Raw genomic sequence first — 23,853 nt, 5'->3', positions numbered from 1 at the left:
ATCCCATCCCTCTAGTAGTTCTCAGTAAGATCTGCAAAATATCCTCTACAGCTGCAATCACCTGTTGATTAGAAGAAAAAACGCTGAACAGCAAGGAAGAGTTTTAGTTTTGGGAAGAGATAGAAGTCAGAGGTATCCAAATCGGGAATAGGGTGGATGTTCCAACAATTCATAGTGCAGATCTCTTAATTTTCCCATTGCCAAAATACCTTTGTGGGCAGGTGCATTGTCCTGATGAAAGATGATTTTTTTCTTCTGCAAACCAGATCTTTTCTCACTAATTTTTTTGTGTAGTCTGGTTAAAAGATCAGAATAATATTCCCCGGTTATTGTTTTAACCTTTTTAACATAATTAATAAACAAAATGCCTTTAGCATCCCAAAACACCGATGCCACGACCATTTTTGCTGATGGAACCGACCTTTGTCTTCTTTGGCGCTGAACAACTGGCTTCTGTCCACTGTTTTGACTGCTGTCTGGATTCTGGTCTGTAATGGTGAATCCAAGTTTCATCCATAGTAATAAATCGATGCACAAAATCAGTTTTATTCTTGTTAAAATATTCCAAGCACTGTTCAGAGATTTTCATATGAGTGCGTTTTTGATCTGCTGTGAGCAAGCATGGCACCCATCTTGCGCAAAGCTTTTTCATTTGTAATTCTTCATGCAAAATATATCCTACACGTTCTTTTGAAATGCCTATAGTCTCGGCAATTTCACAGACTTTGACTCACCGGTCATCCAATACCATATCGTGCACTTGATCAATGATTTTTGATGTTACACTTTTTGGACGTCCTTCACATGGATCATCTTGAAGACTGGTATGGCCATGTTTAAACTCAGCAGCCCATTTCTTAATTGTCGAAAAGGAAGGAGAAGAGTACCCATAAACTTTTATGAACTTCAGATGAATTTCTTTTGCTATTAAACCTTCTTTTACAAACCGCACAATACTTAATTTTCTCTTTCAAGGGATACAGACAAAACACTCTTGCTTCAGACAGCTGTATAAAACAAACTACTTGATAGAATGACTTGCAATTTCACATGGTTGCTTATGACAGATGTACCAACTTTGAAAAAAAAAAAATCTTGCCGATAGTGTTGCCATCTATGGTCGAAGCCGAGAACTTTTCAGACCACCCTCGTATATAAATAAAATCATAATCTGGAAACAGCATAACCCATTTGGTATGCAAATAAGCCCACAAATAAAGATAGATACACTATTATTTGCTGATGATTAAATTGTATTAGCTATATCAGAAGATGAGCTACAGAGATCATTGAAATCATTAAATGAAATTTAAGAAGTCCGCACAGTTAGCCAAGTGGCTATGCGCTTCGCAACCATATGCCTGGGAAAGGAGTGTCCTAGGTTCGATTCCCATCTCCGACGTGAGGAGCTTAAGGATCTTTCTCAGCCATAGCCAAGTTAGCCAGTCTTGGGTGTGGACAGTAGGGTTTTTCATCCTGCAAGTAGGCAAACTGGCCCTGTGAACACACAGGACATAGGACACACCAGGAGGCATAGGACTAGCCACCTTATCCTCTGGATGGGTACGGCTTAGAAGGCCTATGGATAACTCCATAACAGGCCACTAGGTGTAATACATGAAGGGAAGAAGAAGAAGATTTAAGAACAATATAATATGAGAATATCAAAAGTAAAGACAAAAATAATGGCTTTCAAAGGAGAAAACTCAATAAGAAATTAAACAGTGATAGATAAAAAAATATTAGAGGAAGTAAATACTTTCAAATACCAGTCATGTGGCCTATCATATGAAGATGAAAAAGATATTGACATTAAAATATCAAATTTTCTTAAACAGCATAATAAACACTTTATTTAAGCCATCATTACAAAAACACCTTAGGATCAGGTGTTTTTGTAATGATGGCTTAAATAAAAAAAACTTTAATGGACAATAGCAGTCCTGAAAAAAAAGAAGAATTGGAAGACTAAGAAAGCAATGGCATGAGACTGGAACAGTTCATTTGGACTAAAAATGAAAGGAATAAGGACATTTGATTATAAGTCTAATTTATATCTAGATATGACATGGATTCTTTTTTTCAAAATTGTTTTCTTTTCCATACATGCTATTTATTTTTTTTATTACCCTCTGTACTGCTGCAACCATTGTAATGTCACAGTTTGACTTTGCAGTCACTGTAATAATAAACCACAAACTAACTAGCTGTCCAACCCCACTACTGACTGATGAAACTATAGATTACAGACTGAGATGGCTTGGATGGACATGTAGACAGAATGGATGAGAAGAGAATGATTAAATAAATGTTCGAGAATCCTGTATTGGATTGGAAGATCTTGGTATAGAAAAAAGTGGAAGACAATGGTAGCAAAGAACATGAGGGATTCAGCAAGCTAGAAGAAGAATGATTTATGAAATTCAGACATATTAAACTTTTTGAAATGACCTCTGTACTGTATTTGGAAGATAAATATTGCAATTTTTTGATAGAGCATTAGTTATTTATGTGGAATCCTGAAATTAACTTTGACATATTCACCCACTACTATGCCATTTAAAAATACCATTTCTTAGATATATTGAAATAAATCCATACTGTTATGTACACATACGAAAATGAGATATTTTAATTCTAATATTTTCTTAACTTATACACAGCATCATCATCAAAGAAAGTCACTGAAGTGTTACTTCAGTGACTTAACAATCAAAAGTTATGAAGGATTTAAAAAAAAAAAAAAAAAAGGATTATTCATTGCATTTAATAAATAAAATAAAGAGGACTGTTTTGTGTTGCAGAAATTTCAGTGTTGGATCACAAAACCTGCTATCAAAAAAATAGCTATATTACACATTTAAAAATGTAAGGCTAAAGATTATTTTAATTAGATGATGGTATTGTAAACATTTATAATCCTAACCATAACATGGTTCATATCAGTGTCTAACACAAAGTGCTCGCCTGGTTGTCCAAATAGTTAGCATATCTGCTCTCCACCCAAAAGGTTGCGGGTCCGTATCCCACCATGGGCATGGATGTTTGTGATTGTCTGTGAAAATACTAGTGGTGGTAGTGGGCAGTAGATGGCATTGGTGTAAATGATGATGATGATCATAATGATAGTTGTGGTTTGTAGTAGTTGGTGGAGACAGAGAGTTGTAGAGTAGGTGTCCTCTCTCGATAAGTCTTTGGACTCCCTGGTGGTGTCACATAATAATAATAATAATAATTTGCTGCATAAGTGTATGTAATGCTGTATTATTGCATCTTCTTCAATTTACTAAGTCCTGGTGTTACTTCAGTGACTTAGCTAACTTTCTTTGATGATAATGCTCATAAGTTAAGAAAATATTAGAATTAAAAGATCCCATTTCTGTATGTGTATATAACAGTATGGATTTATTGTTTCATTAAATAAATAGTGTTACAGTATAAAATGTGATGCCAAACATTTTGTTAATTTCTCTTAAAATTGAAACAACTTTGAAATGTACTTTATCTGTAGAGAGATTAGCAGAAAGTCTTCGTCTTCCCCAAGTGCCTTCAGTGCAGGCTCAAGTATTTTTATGTTTTCGTGTGCTGCTTTTAAGAATGTCCTCTCAGCATGTTACATCTTTGTGGCCTGTAATCATAACAGAAATGGTGAGTTACATTTTTTATTTTCACTTTAGTATGGTATTTCTCATCTAGGTTAATTAATTTTTTCTCACTAAGGTTAATGAATACTTTGTTTGAATTTATTATTGAATAGTATTTAATTTGCCTTTGTTCAGAAATGCTATAAATCTACAAACTTTACTTCAAGACCAAAAAAAAGAAAAGGAAAATGTGTATGTGTGTGTGTAAGAGAGAGGGAAAAAAAACTTCATGAAGAGTAAAGGTTAAAAAACACACAGAAGCATAACTCAAAGTAGAAATTATGTTCTTACTTCATTGTATATATGCAGAGAAATATTTTCTTTACAACTTTTAAAGCTTTTGAATCATCATTTGAAGACATTTTTGAAAGCTTTTTAATACTTGAAAAATTGGGATTTGTGTGTAGAAATTAATTGTGTAATAATAAAATAAAAAATAGATAATTTATATGCAGTCAAATTTTTCCTTTTAAAATATGGAAGAATGTGTTTGAATGTGTAAAAACATCGTATAATTTACTTTTTATATTGGATTTCGTATAGATATATGAAAGTTACAGTCCTTGACTTATGATGAGACTTCAACCCAACACTCCCATCATAAGTTGAAAAGGTTATTGTACAGCATGTAAAGCTATCATCGTTAGACTTTATTATTATTATTCTGAAACCCCAATGGAGTCACAGACTCATCTAGGAGGTCCCTTTTGTCATACACACAGCTCCTCATTCAGTGGCTTAAATACATTCAAATTCTCTACAGATACCATGCTCTAAGAAAGTCATTCCAATCATTCACAACTCTGCTTGCAAAAAAACCTGCTTCTCACTTCCTTGCTCTCTCACCATCGTTATACAGCTTTCAGGGATGACCTCTTGTTCTCCTCCAATTCCCCACCATTTTATAAAAAACCTCTTCAACATTAATCCTATAACAACCCCCCCTTACCAACTTTTATGTCTCTTTCATAAACACCCCTCTTCCTCCTATCCACTAGACTCTGCAAATTGCATCATCTCAACCTTTCTTCATGTTCAACGTTTCAGAGATCAGAAACTATTTTAGTCATTTGCATCTGGACCCTCTCCAACACTCTTCATCCTTTTGAAAACCAGTTGACCAAATCTGTGCAAAGTAGCCCATATGTGGCATAATGAAAGTATTATACAATAGTAGAAGAATCATCACCTTACTTCTACAAGTCAGAGTCTTCCACATCATTGCCAGAGTTCAGTGTGTTGTCCTCACAATTTTGGCAATATGTCCTCTAGATTTTAGCTCCTTATCCACCATCATCCCAAGATCTCTTATTTCCTTCACCTTCAACAATATATCACACCAAGAGAAAACTACATGCCATCTTGATTTTTCCAAATTTTAAAAACATTACATTTTGCAACGGTGAACTGTTTTTTCCACTCCCATGCTCATTCACTCAGTCTATTCAAGTCTTCTTGTAGGGCCACATCTGCAAACAACTGAATATCTTCATTCATATCTTCCCCAATATCATTTATATATTAATATTATATATATATATATATATATATATTATACATTGTATAATACTTTCATTTCATAGTTGTTTCAACCGAAGGTTAAACAGCAGTGGCTCTAAAAAATACTCCTGAGGCACATCACCAGTGGCCTTCTTCTTCTGGGATATTGCTCCCCCATACACAACTTTTGGATACCTATCAGACAGCCAATCTCTAATAAATGCACTAGTCTAATATCCAACCCCATCCATTCTAGTTTGACTATCTGCTTATCATGTGGTATTCTGTCTAAAAACTTTTGCAAAGTCTAAGTATACTACTATATATCCATTTCCCACATCCAATGCTGCTGTCGCCTTATTGTGATAAGTAAGTAGATTACTAAAACATAATCTTCCTTTAATAAATCCATGCTGTCCATCAACGATAATACCATTGTTGTCAATTCAGGTCAGGATCCTGATTCTTACCAGCCTTTCCAACACTTTAACCACAACATCTGACACGCACAGATTAGTCTATAATCTGATTTCATTCCTTCCACTCCTTTGGAACTTGACCCAGTGTTAGACTCATATTAAACAAATATGTCAAAGCAGATGTAAACTCCTTGGTATATTTCTTCAGAATATGCAGTCATATATCATCAAGATTCACAGCCTTATTAACATCAAGTATTCAAGATACCAAGTAATTTTATATAAACTTGGTTTTTAATCCTATTTCCCAAGTAAGCAAACAGATAACTAAGTCAAGTTTGTGCCTGCACATAGTGCAAGTCTGAGGCAACTCTTGGTAGTGCTAGTCTGAGGCAACTTGTGGTAAAAGTGAATTAAGCTCTGATCACTTTTCTTAGTATTTTTCCCTTAATGTAAAGCACATCCCCTTGCTGAGATGTATGATGCTATGCATTAAAGGCAATGGTCACTACCCATACCGGTTTCGACCTTTATTGAGGTCTCGTCAGTGGTAGCCAGACTTGGAAATGCTAAGGTTGAAGTAATGCAGAGCTTATGAATTTTACCTAAACAAGTTGCCACAAGGTGCTTTGACCTTATTAAATAAAATCTCCAGATGAGAGATAGATGTACAAAGTTTTTTAACTTGGGTATATTATGTATTCAAGATACCAAGTAATTTTATATAAACTTGGTTTTTAATCCTATATCCCAAGTAAGAAAACAAACAAGTAAGTCAAGTTTGCACCTGCACGTAGTGCCAGTCTGAAGAAACTCGTGGTAAAGGTGAATTAAGCCCTGATCACTTTCCTTAGTATTTTTCCCTTAATGTAAAGCACATCTCCGCAAGGGGATGTGCTTTACATTAAGATGCTATAATGCTATACGATGCTATGCATTAAAGGCAATGGTCACTACCCATACTGGTTTCAACCTTTATTGAGGTCTCGTCAGTGGGAGCCAGACCTGGAAATGCTAAGTTTGAGGTAATGCAGAGCTTATGAATTTTACCTAAACAAGTTGCCACAAGGTGCTTTGACCTTAATAAATAAAATCTCAGGATGAGAGATAGATGTAGAAAGTTTTCTAACTTGGGTATATTATGTATTCAAGATATCAAGTAATTTTATATAAACTTTGATTTTAATCCTATTTCCCAAGTAAGCAAATAGACAAGTTAGTCAAGTTTGCGCCTGCACTTAGTGCCAGTCTGAGGCAACTCGTGGTAAAGGTGGATTAAGCTTTGATCACTTTCCTTAATATTTTTCCCTTAATGAAAAGCACATCCCCTTACTTAGGAAATAGGATTAAAATCCAAGTTTATATAAAATTACTTGGTATCTTGAATACATAATATACCCAAGTTAGAAAACTTTCTACATCTATCTCTCATCCTGAGATTTTATTTAATAAGGTCAAAGCACCTTGTTGCAACTTGTTTAGATAAAATTCATAAGCTCTGCATTACTTCAACCTTAGCATTTCCAGGTCTGGCTCCCACTGACGAGACCTCAATAAAGGTCGAAACCGGTATGGGTAGTGACCATTGCTTCTAATGCATAGCATTATACATCTTCGCAAGGGGATGTGCTTTACATTAAGGGAAAAATACTAAAGAAAGTGATCAGAGCTTAATCAACCTTTACCACGAGTTGCCTCAGACTTGCACTACTACGTGCAGGCACAAACTTGACTTACTTGTCTGTTTGCATACTTGGGAAATAGGATTAAAAACCAAGTTTATATAAAATTACTTGGTATCTTGAATATATAATATACCCAAGTTAAAAAACTTTCTACTTTTATTAAGCAAATTTTTCAAGTTTGCTTAATTTCCCATATATCTCTACCTCACTCATAATCAGGTTTTCCTCATCATCATCATCCACTGCTCTCAAACTCTGTGATGTCACATTCACAAGAATGAAATACCTTTATGAATTGCTCATTAAATATCTCAACTATATCCTCTGCAGCCGTTGTCCCTATGCCATTTTCTCCAATCAGTGCCATCCTACCATAACGATTTTTTTTTTTTTTTTTTTTACTGGCTACGTATCGAAAGAATTCCCTAGGATTTTTTTATTTTTATTTTTTAGCTTCATTAGCTAAGTGCTACTGATACTTAACTTTTGCTACCATTACTAACCGAGTTATCCTCCTTGCCTGTTCTTTATATTCATATGGAATTGATTATTACCACTCCTCTTATGTTCTTGCCTACATAATGCTTTTTTTTCTATATTACGTGTTAATTCCTTCATTCACTCATTTCATATCTACCTTGCTTAACCTTCTAAGCTTTGAAATACATTTAGACATTGCTTCTACCAGATAGTTCTTGAATATCACCCAGCAGCACTGATCTATTTCCATTCAACTCCTCATTCCATGTTACAGCTGCAAACTTATCTGAGCTTCTTATAATCACCATCCTTGTAGTTCCACATATACCCTTTCCTCACAGGGTTGGCAACCACCCAGGTAATCACTTCATGATCACTCTCACCAGCTCGAGGAAGATTTGACACCCTTGATTATATTATAATTTGATTATAATAACATCCTCTGATGAGATGATCCAAGACCCTCAATCTTTGGGTGTCCTCTGATACATACTGCCTGAGGTGGTTGTCCCTCAAAAACTCAAACTCACTTTCTTTACTTCCAGTTGCTATCTTGTCATCCTTATCTATATTGCCATAATTAAAATCACTCATAATGATCACCCTTTTTCTATTTGCTTAGCTAATTTGCTTTCCATTTCCTAGTCACCCTCTACATTACCAGGTCTATAAGAACATCCAATGAAGTATTTCATTCTATTCACCTCTATCTCACTCCATACTGCGTTAAAACCACTACCACTATTTCCCCCTTGCATGTCTAACTTGTATGGACATTACTCTTTCTATTATCAGTAGCACTCCACCTCCACCTGTATTCCTGTCAGGATGTCATCCTCATCCAACCATGTCTCACTTATTCCAACAATTTCTGGGTGAACGAACTCAATCAATGCAGTCATTTCATTTCCCTTGTTTTTGATACTTCTAATAACAATGAAAATGTCCGAAAACTGATTGATTCAATAGACGGGAGAAAAAGGGAAAATATTCTGACAGTCATCAGAAGACAGATGAAATGGTTTGGACATGTAGAGAGGGCTAATGGCATTCCAAAGCAAGCACTAGAAGGAATCATTCCGGGACCAATGGTTAGGGGCTGACCTTGATTACAATGGACTGATAACATCAAAAAATTGACAAATTCCTCCCTTTCTCAACTGACATCAAGAACAAGAGACCGAGACGATTGGAGGAGGCTAACAAAGAATATCACCTACCAGCCATGAATGACCCAACTGTCCATTTAGGACTACGGAGAAGAAGAATATTCGTATACAAATATAACAGCTCATTCTTGGATCTATAACATGTCTCACTGATACCACTTATTAGATGAGACTTCTCCATACTTTCCTCAAGCCATTTCTTTTTCTCCTTACTCATTGCAGAATTTTCTTCAAATCCAACTGTTTTCTCTACATCCCAGGTCATTCTCTTCCCTTTTTGTCTACATAAGCATTCACATCCTCTTGGAGCATCACCTTTCTCATGCTATTATCTCTTGTCCACTCTGAGTTTCCCCATTTCTCTCTTTTTCTTGCACACTTGTTCTCTCCTTCCTTATTCTTCTGCTCTTTACATTGCTTCTTACTTGCTCAGATACATTCTCTGCATTCCAGCAGCAATCTCTCCAAATGACTCCCACCAAAACCATTTAAATGCAGTCTATCACTCTTATACAGTTCAGTTCTTCCTTCAAACTTATTTCACACATTAACAAGCTGCACTCCTTTCTCTTCACACAATTCCACTAACATATTATTCATAATTCTTGCTCTCTCTGCTTCATTTCGTCACTGTCATACCTGGGCAATACACTGATTACCTTTCCTATCACACACTATTATCTTTTATCCTTCTCAACAACCTCCTGCTATCCAATCTTACATTCTCCTTGTTCCCAGTCAAGTCATTTGTCCTACTACCAACTCCTTTGCTTTCCTTACTCCTCATATCTAATGCCTTAATCACCCTATTCATTTTACATCCTGGAAAACAAACCTCCTGCATCTTTTTTACCACACCTGTAATAATCAAATTGCCATACAACACCACTCACAGGTCTTTTGTTATCTCTTTCATACCAATATCATTTGTTTTCATCTTCTGTGCTCTTCCATACATATCTCCAATACTCTTACTTCACTCTGCATCTGTCTCATCTTCGCCAACTCAGCTTTCAAATCTTGCATCCTTTTTCACCACCTTACTGTTAATTGCACTCTGCTTTTGAATGTCATTATTGTCCACTTTATTGTTAATCGAACTCTTTTCTTCGCTATCACAATTCATTAATGCCTGCAAATACTCATCTTCTGTCACTGAAGTTTAAAAGTGACAGAAGTCACTTTTAAACCTTTAGATGTGTGATTTCTTGTCTTCTGGCAAGAAATCACATATCTAAAAGATCTTTGGTTATATAATGATAACCTCAATGGTTCCTAACAACTAATGGATTATGCTCTTCACTCTGCCCGAAATCATATACCTTCTTCTCAAAAGAAACATCAGAATCCCATATTAGCAAATTCTCATATGTTCATAATATTTATAAAACACATCTTCAAATTATAAAATTGTCTTCACTACCAGCAACAAACTACAAAATTTACTAAAACAGAACTCCAATAGCTCAAATCAACATGTTATTATGGCATAATGTTGTTTATAAGTTAAACTTCCTATTAAGATGCAATACCTGTTATATTGGATCTACTATTCCTTCTATAAAGTCACATCTAATTGAACATTAGCGATATTGCAATATTCCCATACCAGACTACTTACTTTCCATCACTAAGAAAAGACACAAACAAAAATGCACTATCAACAACAAAAATCCCACCACTGAGATATCCTTATATGCAATACAATGCAATGCAAACACTTCCCTGAATTGAGATCATCATCATTATTTATTTCCAACAAAATGCAACTAATTATGACTCTGAATCATTAGACCATATATTATGCCATAAACACAAAAAGACCCTATATACACTCTCTCTTCCTCATGATAATTAAATAAAATAAATAATATAAGTTATTGCCCATGACTCTCAAACCAACCAAACACTGATACTCTAGAACAACCAGCCTAACTCCCCAATACTCTTGACCCAACCTAACTCCTCTTAATACATTGTTTTATTAAACCACACAACAAGCTCACAGTTTTATCTCTGTTCTACATCTAATGACATTTTAAAATGAAGTGGCTAGCACACTGTCATGTTGCTGGCTTGCCATGAAGATAACAGGTATTATGTTCCTTTCGTTCTTTATTTTCAGTTCATAATTTATTTAATTCATTTTTTTTTATTGGTTTATTCATGTTTTGGGGCTATCTGATAGGTATTTTTGTGCTCAAATTATCTGTTCTTCATCATCAACACCTCCTAATTATGTACCATCTTAGCCTTATCAAGTCTTCAAAAAATGCATAGCAGTATGTCAAATTAATAAACCTTTTTTTTAATATAATTCCATTTATTTAGAATAAATGGAATTATATTAAATAGTTGGATAAATAAAAAGAGTGCTCCATTACCAAAATAGCTTTGCTTTCTTTGTTTAGTATTAAATATAGGAGCTTCATGATTTTCAGAATTTAAAGCATTCTGGTTATTTTTATTTATTTTTTTATTTTTTTGTCAAGATTTCAATACCACCTTCCATGCACTCATTGGTTCTTTGTTGTTTTCTTTCTAGTACTTTGCTGTTGGCAGCACCCTCACATTTCCATTTGCTAATAATTTTCCATGGCATTCATGGAGATGATTGGTAGTAGAGGTTCAGTGTACAGTGTAGTGGTGGAGACAGTTGTATAGTTGGTGTCCTCCCATGATGAGTCTTTGGACTCCTTGGAGGTGTCACGCATAATAATAATAATAATATTGCCTGCAGTTGGTTTTGGTAATGCAGTCTTATACCACTGTCACAAATGCATAGGCCATTTATATGTCATTCTGTGATGCTGCCTGTATTTCAATAAGTTCTTCTTCACTTCCATTAGCAGTACTTCAAATGCAGCTCATTCTAGAAATATGTCTCAAAACCAACACTATCAACCAATGATAATACCTGTCATATGTTTTTTTTAAATGCATTGACTGACAAAGCACTCACAACAGACTCTAGCAGCCCATTCCATTCATTCACAACTTCTCCAGTTAAAAAATCAGGTCCTCACATGTACAATGTTCTCTCTAAATTTTTCCAGTCCATGTGCTCAATTGTTTTCTAGTCTCAGGCTCCATGTGTGTCAGTAAACTGTACTCACAATAGCAAAAGTCATAAACTGCAAACTCTTAATTTGACGGCAATGTTGGCATTGCTATTTTAACATGTTTGTCCAGTCACTCATATTTAAGCGAATTTGCAATTTTTCCATTTTAACTTTGTGTGACATTTTGATGGTTTAACACACTAAACCCACTAATGTAATATTTTTCATCTAGCTATAAGCTGAAAAATTTCGGACACTAAATTAATTTGCTTAAATCTGCATTGCTACAAAAATCCATCACCATTTGTGGTGGTCTAGTTTGCCTACATGATTCAGACTAAAAGTAACTGTTTAGAGTGTATTAAGTTGGTATAATAAATTTAGTTTAATCCTTTATCCAAGTGTGAGCAAACAAAGTTTGCGCCTGAAAATATCTTCAGGACTGGGGTAAGGTGGTACAAGACTAGGGCAACTCATTGCAAAGGTGGAGCAAGATACCAACACTCTTTTCTCAGTATCTCCTATAATGCAAAACACATCTTCTTGCGAATATGTCTAATGTTATGCATTAAGGGAAGGGCCACTACCCAGACTAGTTTTGACCTTTATTGAGGTCTCTTCAGTGGGAGCCAGGCCCAAGTTGAGATACCAGGCAGAAGCATTAGCAGGTCATCTCTACCTATAGGAGTTGCCAATTGGTGTGCCACCCTTTTTTAATAAATTACTCTGGATTTAGAGAAACGGTGGCACACCAATTGGCAACTCCTATAGGTAGAGATGACCTGCTAATGCTTCTGCCTGGTATCTCAACTTGGGCCTGGCTCCCACTGAAGAGACCTCAATAAAGGTCGAAACTAGTCTGGGCAGTGGCCCTTCCCTTAATGCATAACATTAGACATATCCGCAAGGAGATGTGTTTTGCATTATAGGAGATACTGAGACAGGAGTGTTGGTAGCTTGCTCCACCTTTGCAACGAGTTGCTCTGGTGTTGTACCACCTTACTCCAGTCCTGAAGATACTTTCAGGCGCAAACTTTGTTTGCTCACACTTGGATAAAGGATTAAACTAAATTTATTATACTCTAACCAAGTGAAAAATAAACTTTCAACATCAAAAAAATGTATTAAGTTGGAATGGATTAGAGTAATATTGGAGTGGAGACATTGGAGAAATTACCAAATTAAATAAGTGACAAGTATGATTTATCATGTAATTAATTTTTATAACTGGCACTTGTCTGCCTCTCTTCACTGGTTACCATTTATAATTAGTGAGAGTATAATAAATTTAGTTTAATCCTTTATCCAAGTGTAAGCAAACAAAGTTTGCACCTGAAAATATCTTCAGGACTGAGGTAAGGTGGTACAACTGTTGGCAACTCTGAGCAAAGGTGGACCAAGCTCTCATCGCTCCTTGTCTTAATATCTCCACTAATGCAAAGCACATCTCCTTGCAGACATGTATAATGCTATGCATTAAGGGAAGGGCCACTACCCAGACCGGTTTCAACCTTTATTGAGGTCTCGTCAGTGGGAGCCAGACCCAAAGGTGGTGATACCGAGGTGGAAGCAATGGAGAAGTCATATTTACCTATACGAGTTGCCAAAAGGTGTCTCACCTTATTATTAAATTACCCTGGATTTAGAGAAAGATGTTGGAAGTTTTTTTCCACTGGGTTAAACTATAATAAATTTAGTTTAATCCTTTATTCAAGTGTAAGCAAACAAAGTTAGTGCCTGAAGTAAAAAAAAAAAATAATTAATGAGAGTCTTGGGCCAACTATCTCTGTTTGGGAATAAAAGGCGTTAGTGGCTTTTTTGGTACATTCAAAAATTATTTGACTGTAAATTAGAAATTCTAAAAGCAAAAATTTTGTGCACGCAGTTACTAGGCATGTGCACTCTCCTTTTTAGACTGGCATGCACGCATGAAACTTAGAGAGAACATTGCTCACATACCCTTACTATCCACACTCTTACACAGTTTCAGGGATGATCCCTTATTCTTTCTACTCTAACCAGGTGCTGAAAAAATTTCTATACATCAATCCTATAAAACCCTTTTAGTATCCAGAATGTTTCTATTATATCACTCTTTTCAACCAACTTTTGTAACCTAGGCGATAATACCTGAGCACAGTAATCTAGATCTAGCTTATCAAGACCTTATAAACAGAAATGATAATTTCCTTACTTTTGTTTGTTAGTGTGCTGCAATAGTCAGGGAATCCTATGAGCTTACCTTGGCCACCTTTGCAATATGTACCCTGAACTTGTCATCCTGTTTAAATCATCCTGCAAATCCTCAACATTACAGGGCAATATGTACCCACCTTTGCAATATGTACCCTGAACTTGTCATCCTGTTTAAATCATCCTGCAAATCCTCAACATTACAGGGCTTGCAGGATGACTGGATTAACCCTAATGCAACTCAATTTTGCTTCATCAGCAAATAGCTGAAAATTTCCTTTCATATCATTTCTATATAAGTTTTTGTATAGATAATACAGCATTGAGCACAGAGCCTTGCAGCACACTACTAGTCAACTGCTTTCTCTTGAATTAATATTATTATTATTACAGGCAGCTCCAAGGAGTCCTTAGACTATCGAGGGAGGCCAAACATCATGTCAAGAACAACTATTCAACATTCACACAGTATCTATCATACTTCACCTTGAACTCATTTACAGTCATTGCACCCACAACAGACTCTGGCAGCTTATTCCACTCATTTACCACTCTCCAAGTAAAAAACCTAGCTCTAACACCCTTGCTAACCACACTCTTACCAAGCTTCCATGTATGGCCCCTAGTCCTCTCACCACCAGTCCTATTCTCAAAAATATCTTCTGGATTAATCCTATAGAAACCCTTCAGTAATTTGAATGTCTCAATCATATCACCCCTTTTCTGCCTATCAACCAATTTCTGCAGCCCACAAATCTTCAACCTCTTCTCATAAGGTTCATTCCATAGTCCTGTATTATCTTCGTCACTCGTCTCTGGATCCTCCCCATCGAGAAGAAACCCTGGTGCCCATATCTGGGCACAGTAGTCTAGATGGGGTCTTATCAAGGCTTATCCACTATATTCAATATAGTGGAACAATAACTTGTTTGTCTCTGCTTGTTAAAGTATTTTTCAGCAACCAAGTGATTTGATGAGCTGATTTAGCCACTTTTGCAATGTACCCCCTAAACTTCAACTCCCTATCCACCAACACTCCCAAATCCCTGGCCTCGTCAATCTCTTGGAGTACAGTTCCACCAATGTGATATACTGCTGCTAATCTTTTCATCCCAAAATGCAAAACCTTACATTTTTCCACATTAAATTGACATCCAATCTCCTTAGCCCAGTCCTCCAAATCATCCTGCAAAATTTTGACATCCTGAGCATTCGCTATTGCTCTACCTAACTTTGCATCATCCGCAAACAGATGCATAGTTCCTCTTAGATCCTTTTCTATATCATTAATGAACAAATTAAATAGTAGCGCTCCAAGAACAGAACCCTGTGGTGCACCGCTAGTCACAGGCCATCTTTTGGACTCTACTCCTGAATAAACCACTCTCTGATATCTCTCCATCAACCACCCTCCTATCCATCTCACTAACCCTATATCCATTCTCATATGCTGCAGTTTACTGATTAGAATTCCATGTGGTATCCTATCAAAGGCTTTAGCAAGGTCCAGTAGAATCACTGTAAACCCGTTATATCCATTTCAGCCGTCACTGTGTTATAGAACGCGAGCAAGTTACTGAGGCATGATCTACCCTTCACAAAACCATGCTGTCCCCATAGAGTATCCCATTTTCATCTATCCAATCTTGTATTTTCCTCTTGACTATTTTCTCCAAGACCTTGACAACAATTCCTGATATGTTGATCAGCTGATAATTTTCAACAGCAGTCTTGGAACCTCCTTTATGCAGTGGAACTATTTTCCCCTTTTTCCACCCCTTGGGAATTCATTCTTCTCTTCCACATGCTCTATACCCATATGATATTCTCACAAAGAGAGCCCTAAAATCATTTCATTGCAGTGTGCAGACAAATGGTATAATATCAATATTTTATAACAAGTATCCAATTTAATGCCAAAAGACATTTGAAAAAAAAAATGAAATTGATTACATAATGATAGCTAAAGGATTGTATTCAAACTCTGACAAGAGTTTTCTACATTTTATTTTTTCATGTGAATTCCTCAAACAAAAGGTTGTAAACCTCTCATACAAAGAGTGCGATGGTTTGGCTTAGGGTTATATATAATCCATTACTCCAGTTCCATTGACTTTTTCAAGGAAATTTTAGAGGGTGATATTCTTACATTGGACAATTGAAATTGTCTACCACTTAGAACCTTTTATAAGCATTCATATTATAGAATGGGATTTGAATCTGTAGCTAGCTTCTTAGAGAGCAGAAGCAGTATTCATTTATCTAGTTGTCATAGTAGAAAAAACAGCAGTATTTGGGAGTTGTAATTCTCACAAAGGGAGACCTGCTTTTTCTCCCTTCCTGTAAGTATAATCTCTTAGATTATAAACATTTCTAGTTCAAAACTGGAGAGCAGATACACTAACCACTCGACCAGCCAGGCTGGCCGACTGGTTAGCATATCTGCTGTCAAGCCAAAAGGCTGCGGGTTCGAATCCTGCCACGGGCATGGATGTTTGTGATTGTCTTTGGAAATACCAGTGGTGGTGGTGGTGGTGGTCGGCAGTAGATGGCATTGGTGTAGTTGCAGTCAGTGGTGGAGACAGAGTCGATGAGTCTTTGGATTCCCTGGAGGCATCTAATAATAATGATAATTTTCAAGAAAGGTTATTATTGCTATATTGCTTTCTGTTTATGGAAGTTTTTTCACTTGGCTGTGCTACCAATTATATATTTGGTTTAATCCTTTATCCAAGTGTAAGCTAACAAAGCTTGCACCTGAAGTATTTTCAGGACTGGGGCAACTCGCAGTAAACTTACTCAACCTTTACTACGAGTTGCCCCAGTCCTGAAAATACTTCAAGTGCAAACTTTGTTTGCTTACACGTGGATAAAGGATTAAACCAAATATATAATTTCTTTCTCTTTGTTTGTCTGAACATGAGCATTTTGTGGAAACTGTTGCTGAATGTTATGATTTTAGTATTTAGTTTGCTTACAGTTTTGAACTAGAAATGTTTATAATCTTAGAGATTATACTTACAGGAGGGGAGAAAAAGCATTTCTCCCTTTGTGAGAATTACAACTCATGAAAGTATAAATGAAGTCCATTAATGGTAAGGATCATATTAGGTTCATGAAAATTGTAGAAATGCAAAAATCTTTGACAGCCATCGAGCATGGGAATGTTATTACCTTAAGAAGAAGTAGCCCAGGCAAAATTAAGCTGATGTTTAAAAACTAATATTCCTATAAATTGCTATCGGAGATAGTCCCTACACAGGCTGCCGCATAGAGAAAGGGGGGGGGGGTACAAAGGATGCCAAAATAAGCAATACAAGCTTATTGTCCAAATTCTGCTAGCCCTTGTGGATTGAAGTTTGTGCTGCTCTACAGTTTATAGCCATTGTTGGTTTAACAACTGGCTCACAAAATGCTTGAAAATTTAACAACCAGCTGAGCAAGTCAATGCAAGCTGGCTCCATCACAACAATGGATATATCTCAGATTTTCTGATATTATGTAGTCAAGCATTTTGTAGAAAATTCTTAGTACTTCAAATAAGCTTCAAATAAGTACTTCAAACACAGCAATTAAAATGCTGTTTTTAGACTTAAAAGATAATTCTTAAAAAATTTAAATAGTTTCTGAATGTCAAATGAATCAAGTTACATCTTCAGTCATTTCAATTCTTAAGGTTACAATTAAATTAAATATGTTGGAATGATAAAAATAGAATCATATGTACTTACAGTATACTCTGGATTGCTCAGCCTATTAGAAGAGAATGGGATGCATGGATAATTGAAATATTAAGATTATCTAAACTTTATATTTTATTGTGTTTACAAGCATAACTTATTTTCTGAATTGCTCTGATTTTGCTCCAGTGAACTTCTTTGCAGGAAGAAACTGCATTTTGAACAAGGTAGATTTATCACACTTGATATTCTATGTGTCATATGCCACATTATTATCTTTAGTATTTTCTTGGTAGAAATACATATCAAGGGATAAAATGCCTAAAGAATATCTTAATTAAAAAATGGTTTCAGTACAATAACATATTACTGCAAGATCCCAAGTGGCAATTTAACAGCAAAGAAAATTGCATCTATAAAAGTGATGTTGTTTATGCATGCACGTGCAAAATAAAAGCTGAGAGAATATTCTAGATTTTAAAACAGTATAACGTAAAAGTTTTTATGTGACTCCCACCTATGAAAGTTTTTTGTAACTTTATAGGATATTAGTATTGTGGGTGAGTGACAGGGTTTTTTTTTATTAATGTTATGTATTTTTATTTATTTTTCATAGTTCAGATGCCCTGCTCTACAAACCAAATATAGAACCATTTCGAGCCACTTTCAGGGCCCATTTATGATGGATCAGTCATAATACTGCCTTTTTTTTTATTATAATGCTTATGTTATTTATGACCTACCTCTAATTCTGAGTATAAATATCATGCAACTCACTGCATTCAATTAATCCATGTCAAATTCCAAAAATTAAGTGACCTCTTCTTAAAGTCTCCAAATTTGTACTTACAGTATAGATTTTTGGTCTTACCAGATCCTCTTCTATTTTTAATTTTTTGGTACAGTTTGCTTCACTTTTCCCATATTTGGTTATTAAGCTGGCTTTTCAAGGTCTGTTTCAGTATCTATGTCCATTAGTTGTTGTGTAGCCTTTTTCTGTCTAAAGAAGAGGATGACTTACAACAATAATATTGTTGCCAGTCATCCTTCTCTACTTTATACTTCATACTTTCTCAGTCTCTTCCTATGTTGGATTATAATTTGAGTGTTTGGTATGGCTCTTTGGATTTAATTTCAGTAGCAAATCAGAAAACCTGTTCTAGAGATCAAATACCATACATACTGAAACCATTCTAGGCCTCTTATAAGCTGGATGGTGGTATCAGACAAAATGATGAAAATAAATGCATTCAAATAACATACATTGTGTCACACTGGAATTCAAATTCCATTAATATTTTCCTATTTATAGTGACCATCATACTATTTCATAAATCATAAAATTATTTAGTAAATTTCATAAATCATAAAATTATTTAGTAAATAAAAGAATTCATAAGGGATTCAAGTTAAGTTATTTATTTAATACATCACCTTACATAAGTATTAAGACACGATGCAGTAGATTTATAGCCTTAGTTACACTGGCTGTATAAATCAAACCAAATCCCATGCATCCCATCCACATATCAGGAATAGACTCATGATTCTCTGTAAATATACATATTACTATCTCTCTCTTTTTCATCCTCATCATTTCCTAATGTGCACCCAATGGAGTTCTGATTTTCTATCATTGCTGACAATTTCACCATGTGCTTTCCTTGCTGAGTCAGTCAGTCAATGTTTTCTATAGAGTTTGCTTCTGAGCTTCACTGTCAAAAATCAAACATTTCAGGTCTGAAATGTTTGATTCTTTTTCCAGTGCTTTAATTTTTTTCCCTTGAATAAGTGCCTCGGTAGCGCAATTGGAAGAACAACAGAACATTCCACCCTTCGATCAGAAAAGGTATCGTTCTAACAAGAGGAACCTTTATATGGACTTTTTCAATTGATAGTGAGTTAGCTGATCTCATACAGAGGTAGCAGATTTTTTCATCCCCACATACAAGCAAATCAGCCATGAGAATACATACAATTTACAGACAGAAAATACTATTTGTGGTGGGTGATAGATGGTGCTGTGTATTGATGGTATTAGTTCTATTGGAGGAGTAGGCAGGGCAGATAGCAAGTTGGATGCAGTGGTGTGGTGTCTCCTCCTGCAATGAGTCCTTGGACTTCTTGGAGGTATCACATAATAATAATATTTGTATATTTTAGTCTATAGTTCAGCTCTGAAAGCTACTAAATTTTGATTTTTTTTTAAAAAAACTTTTGTACATATTTTCCTTTTGAATATAAAGTTCATTTTTATCCTGCTCAGAACTAAATCTCTCTTTTCATTCTTTTTATATTTGTTTCTGCATGCACTGAAAACTGGAATGGATCCTGAAATGTGTATATTCCACTTAATTAGTTCTATATTTTGAAACTAAACTAACTGCCGTAGCTGTCCATCCTTGTACATATCCAATTAATTCTTTTTCACTCTGCTATCCGTACAAATGCATATCTTTCTGTTTGGTCACTTTTTTGATTCATGCACAAATTAACAGTTTCGTTTTACATTATTATGTATAAGAAGTCATTTACTCTATCCTTTCATTCTCTCTTCCCATTTATTCTTTTCATTGATGAATAAATGACATTGTTTATATTTTGTTAATGCACTGCTAATTCTTGATGTACTCTTACTTCATACAAATGCTAGTTAAGGTGGTCATATCACCTAATATTTTTGGAATTAAATTCATGTGGAATGCAAGTTCACCAGCCTGGCTAGCTGAGTAGTTAACACACCCAGTCTTCACACAACATGATGCAGATTTGAATCCTTCTGTGACCATGGAAGTTTGTGAATTTATTTAGGTGGGAGATAAATTTCATCATCCAGTGTGAGACTGCTGACCAATGAAAAGGTTCCATGTTTGGCTTCTAGAGCAGGAATTCCAGATTATGTAAAAAATAAATAAAAAATACGAATAAAATCTCTTGGCTCATCAATAGTACTAATGTGCATATGTTCGCAACCTTTCACGGATGTGTGTTACATAAAAAGTATAGAATGCTTTAATCATTTAACAGAATAGTTCATTAGGTATTCAGAACACCAGTAATAAAGTCACATGTTCCTTATGATTTTATTTCGCAACACTTATGAAGACATGCTTCAGTCTCATTTTCAGTCTCAATTAAGTAGAATAATGAGATGTGAGATTATTGTTGCAGTTAATAGGAAACCAGCTTAATTATGCATTTATTGTATATTATTGTCTGACATCTCATTATTCTACTTAATTGAAATAGTACAAGGGAGAGAAGGGGAGAGAGAGAGATCTGTTTAGTTAGCACAGAGTTGTTTTCTGAATTTATGTATTTTAACTGATGGTATTTTCTTCCCACCCCCCTCTTTTAATAAGATATCTGCCACTCTAAATAAAATATTATGTTTTTGATTTTTAACAGGTTCAAGTCTTTCTTCAGATTGAACATGAACTCTGTACTGATAGTGAAGAATTTAGGTAAATATTGAAAAACACATTTATATCATTATTAAACTATTTTAATGTTTAATGATTGGGATTTATTCAGGTTTCAAATTTGGTAAGTGGTGTAATTTTTACAAAATATTCTTAATACAACCATGAATAATTTCTCTTCTTTTTTTTTTTTTATACTATTATTTTAGTGAAATAACTATTATATAAAATGCTTATTAATAGATCTATAAAAACAAGCTTGAGGCAGTTTACAATTTAAATTAGGGGCAGGGATCATAATGTGATCACGAGACGGGAGGTTTATACTGATTTAATATTTTCACTGCAGTGAAAATCAATAGTAACATGACATCAATCATTTTTAGGCCTTCCCAATGTTAAATAAGGATTTGATGCTCAGATAATTACTAAAAGTTCAAATAATAAATAGAACAGTGCATTTTCAGGTTGTACAAATATGTACATTCCTGTGCTGTATCGTATTACTGAATATCTCTTTGTATGCTGAACGAACTAGGATCGTCTGGAAACTTGGGACCTAGCCAACCAGAGTTGTATTCTCTATTGGTTGAAACATATACATTAAAAAAAAAATCATCTAACCTTTTATTCCTGTATAGGGAATAGGTTAGGCTGTTTTAGCCCAATCTAACTTTTGGAGACTTGAGTGGGCAGTTCAATCTCCACTGGTAGCCAATCAGAGATAGCTGGCCCAAGGCTATCACTAATTAATCGGTACACAGTGAAGAGACAGCTAAACATCTCCTAGTCCCTAACATAATATATTTCATGTCTGAAATAGTGTGGCTTCTACAGTCGATTTTCTTGAGTTTCCGGGAGAAAAAACCCACTTGCCCATGCCAGAGATCAACTAACTCGGGAACCGGTCATACATTATGATGATACGTTAAATATCTTGAAAATTATTAAAATATATCACGTTTAATCAGACAGTGAAAATAATTAAATTTAAATTATGCTGAATCCATGGAAATAAACTAGTTGATCTAAAGCCTTTTTTTATTTATCAGTATCACTGTTAATTAAGCAAAATCTTCCTATTTCCCAGAGGCAAGGTTTTTATTTATTTTATTTATTTGTATTCAAAACTATACTAGTATTCTCAGGCTGACAGCCTTCAAATATAGGACAGCCCATGATTCAATTAAATTAAAAATGCCAAGAAATTATATTCTTGTTTAATCCTTTATCCAAGCAAAGTTTGGATAAAGGATTAAACAAATATAATTGGCATTTTTAATTTAATTTATAATCAAATGAAAATACTTTCTACAGTCCATAATTCCTTTTAACCTGTGGAAAGTAATGAAGCCTATCATCCACTCAAACACTACTCATCTTAATTGTTGATGTATGTTAGATGAAGTATTGAGATGTGCAAGCTGCTTCGGTGCACTTATTGGAGAACTAGGGTTATGATAGTGGTCAGGGGGCTTTAAGTGGAGTGGGGAATGAAACCCTCATTCTAGAAAGGATTATTTATTTGAAAGAAATGTTTGGATTCTGAGAGCAGAAACAGATGAAACCATAGAAAGCAGGAGTAGAAATCACAGAAGTCATACCATTTCATATCTTTGTAATGTCAAAGGAGGTGAGACTGAGAATGTCTAAATTATAAGTATTCTGCAGAAAAAGAAATGCGAACAAGGTCATAAGCCTTATTTACCAAAAAAGGTGAACTGATATCCATAGTATATTTGGGAGGAAAACTGGCTAAGAAAATTCCCTGGGTGGGGAAGATGAAAAAATAATCCAGTGTTCTGTTAGGTAAATAGGCAATTTGTGTTATGCTAATACTGACAACAAAAACTTCACTATCTCTTTCAGCTTGATCAGTGAAACTTGAAACAAGAACATGAAGATGAACATGAAATCAACAAGAAAGTTGACCCTAATGTTTAGATAATAGGACTGCAAAAAAATCAAATGTCAGAGAAAAATAAAGAGGTCAGAGTGGTTATCAGTGTTTGGTGAGCAATAAAGAACAGTAAATGAATGCAACAAAGCATATTAAGGAAATATTCAGACTTAGCAGATCATAAAGAGGTTTAGCATTCTCTGATGTGAAATGCCAGATCTGACAAATGCACATATACTAGCTTACCTTTCATATGTAAGATATTTCATAGGAAACTGTAATTATAGGTTGAATATATGAGGTGGACAATAGTTGCTGAATCTAGCAGCTGAAATTCTACCATTATTATTATTATATGAGTAACTCCATGGAGGCCCTAAACATTGTGCCAAGCAATATCCCTCATTTGTACATCTATCAAACTTTGCTTTGAACTAATTCACAGTCATGGCACCCACAACAGACACTACAACTATTCCACTCATTCACCATTCTCCAAACAAAAAATCTAGTCCTCACATCATTGCTAACTACACTCTTACTCAATTTCCAAGGATGAACCCTAGTTCTCTCATCACCAGACCTGCTCTGAAAAATTTACTATGTATTAATCTTGTAACAATCCCTTCAGTAATTTGTATGTCTCAATGATGTCACCCTTTTTTTTTTGCCTGTCAACCAATTTCTGTAACTCACAAA

At 35.0% G+C, this 23,853-nt stretch overlaps 1 protein-coding gene across 5 annotated transcripts in view; it reads left to right on the top strand.

The window, feature by feature from the left end:
- Positions 1 to 23,853, top strand: part of LOC150094270 (protein DOP1A) — a 613,349-nt gene that overhangs the window by 490,652 nt on the left and 98,844 nt on the right. For 4 of the 5 annotated variants that reach the window (XM_090412136.1, XM_090412135.1, XM_090412138.1 and 1 more), the window contains 2 exons: positions 3,512 to 3,648; positions 21,241 to 21,296. In XM_090412136.1, coding sequence (XP_090268262.1) covers positions 3,512 to 3,648; positions 21,241 to 21,296 — 193 coding nt within the window. Of the gene's footprint in view, positions 1 to 3,511; positions 3,649 to 21,240; positions 21,297 to 23,853 lie in introns of those variants that run through there. The other variant, XR_016550242.1, reaches the window with a different exon arrangement.

Source organism: Typopeltis vanoorti, chromosome 22 (genome assembly GCF_054136105.1).
Source record: "Typopeltis vanoorti isolate ZY-2024b chromosome 22, IOZ_Tvanoo_1.0, whole genome shotgun sequence".
Lineage (NCBI taxonomy): Eukaryota > Metazoa > Arthropoda > Arachnida > Uropygi > Thelyphonidae > Typopeltis > Typopeltis vanoorti.
The sequence above is the reverse complement of the archived record's forward strand: the minus strand, read 5'-3'. Positions and strand labels throughout refer to the sequence as shown.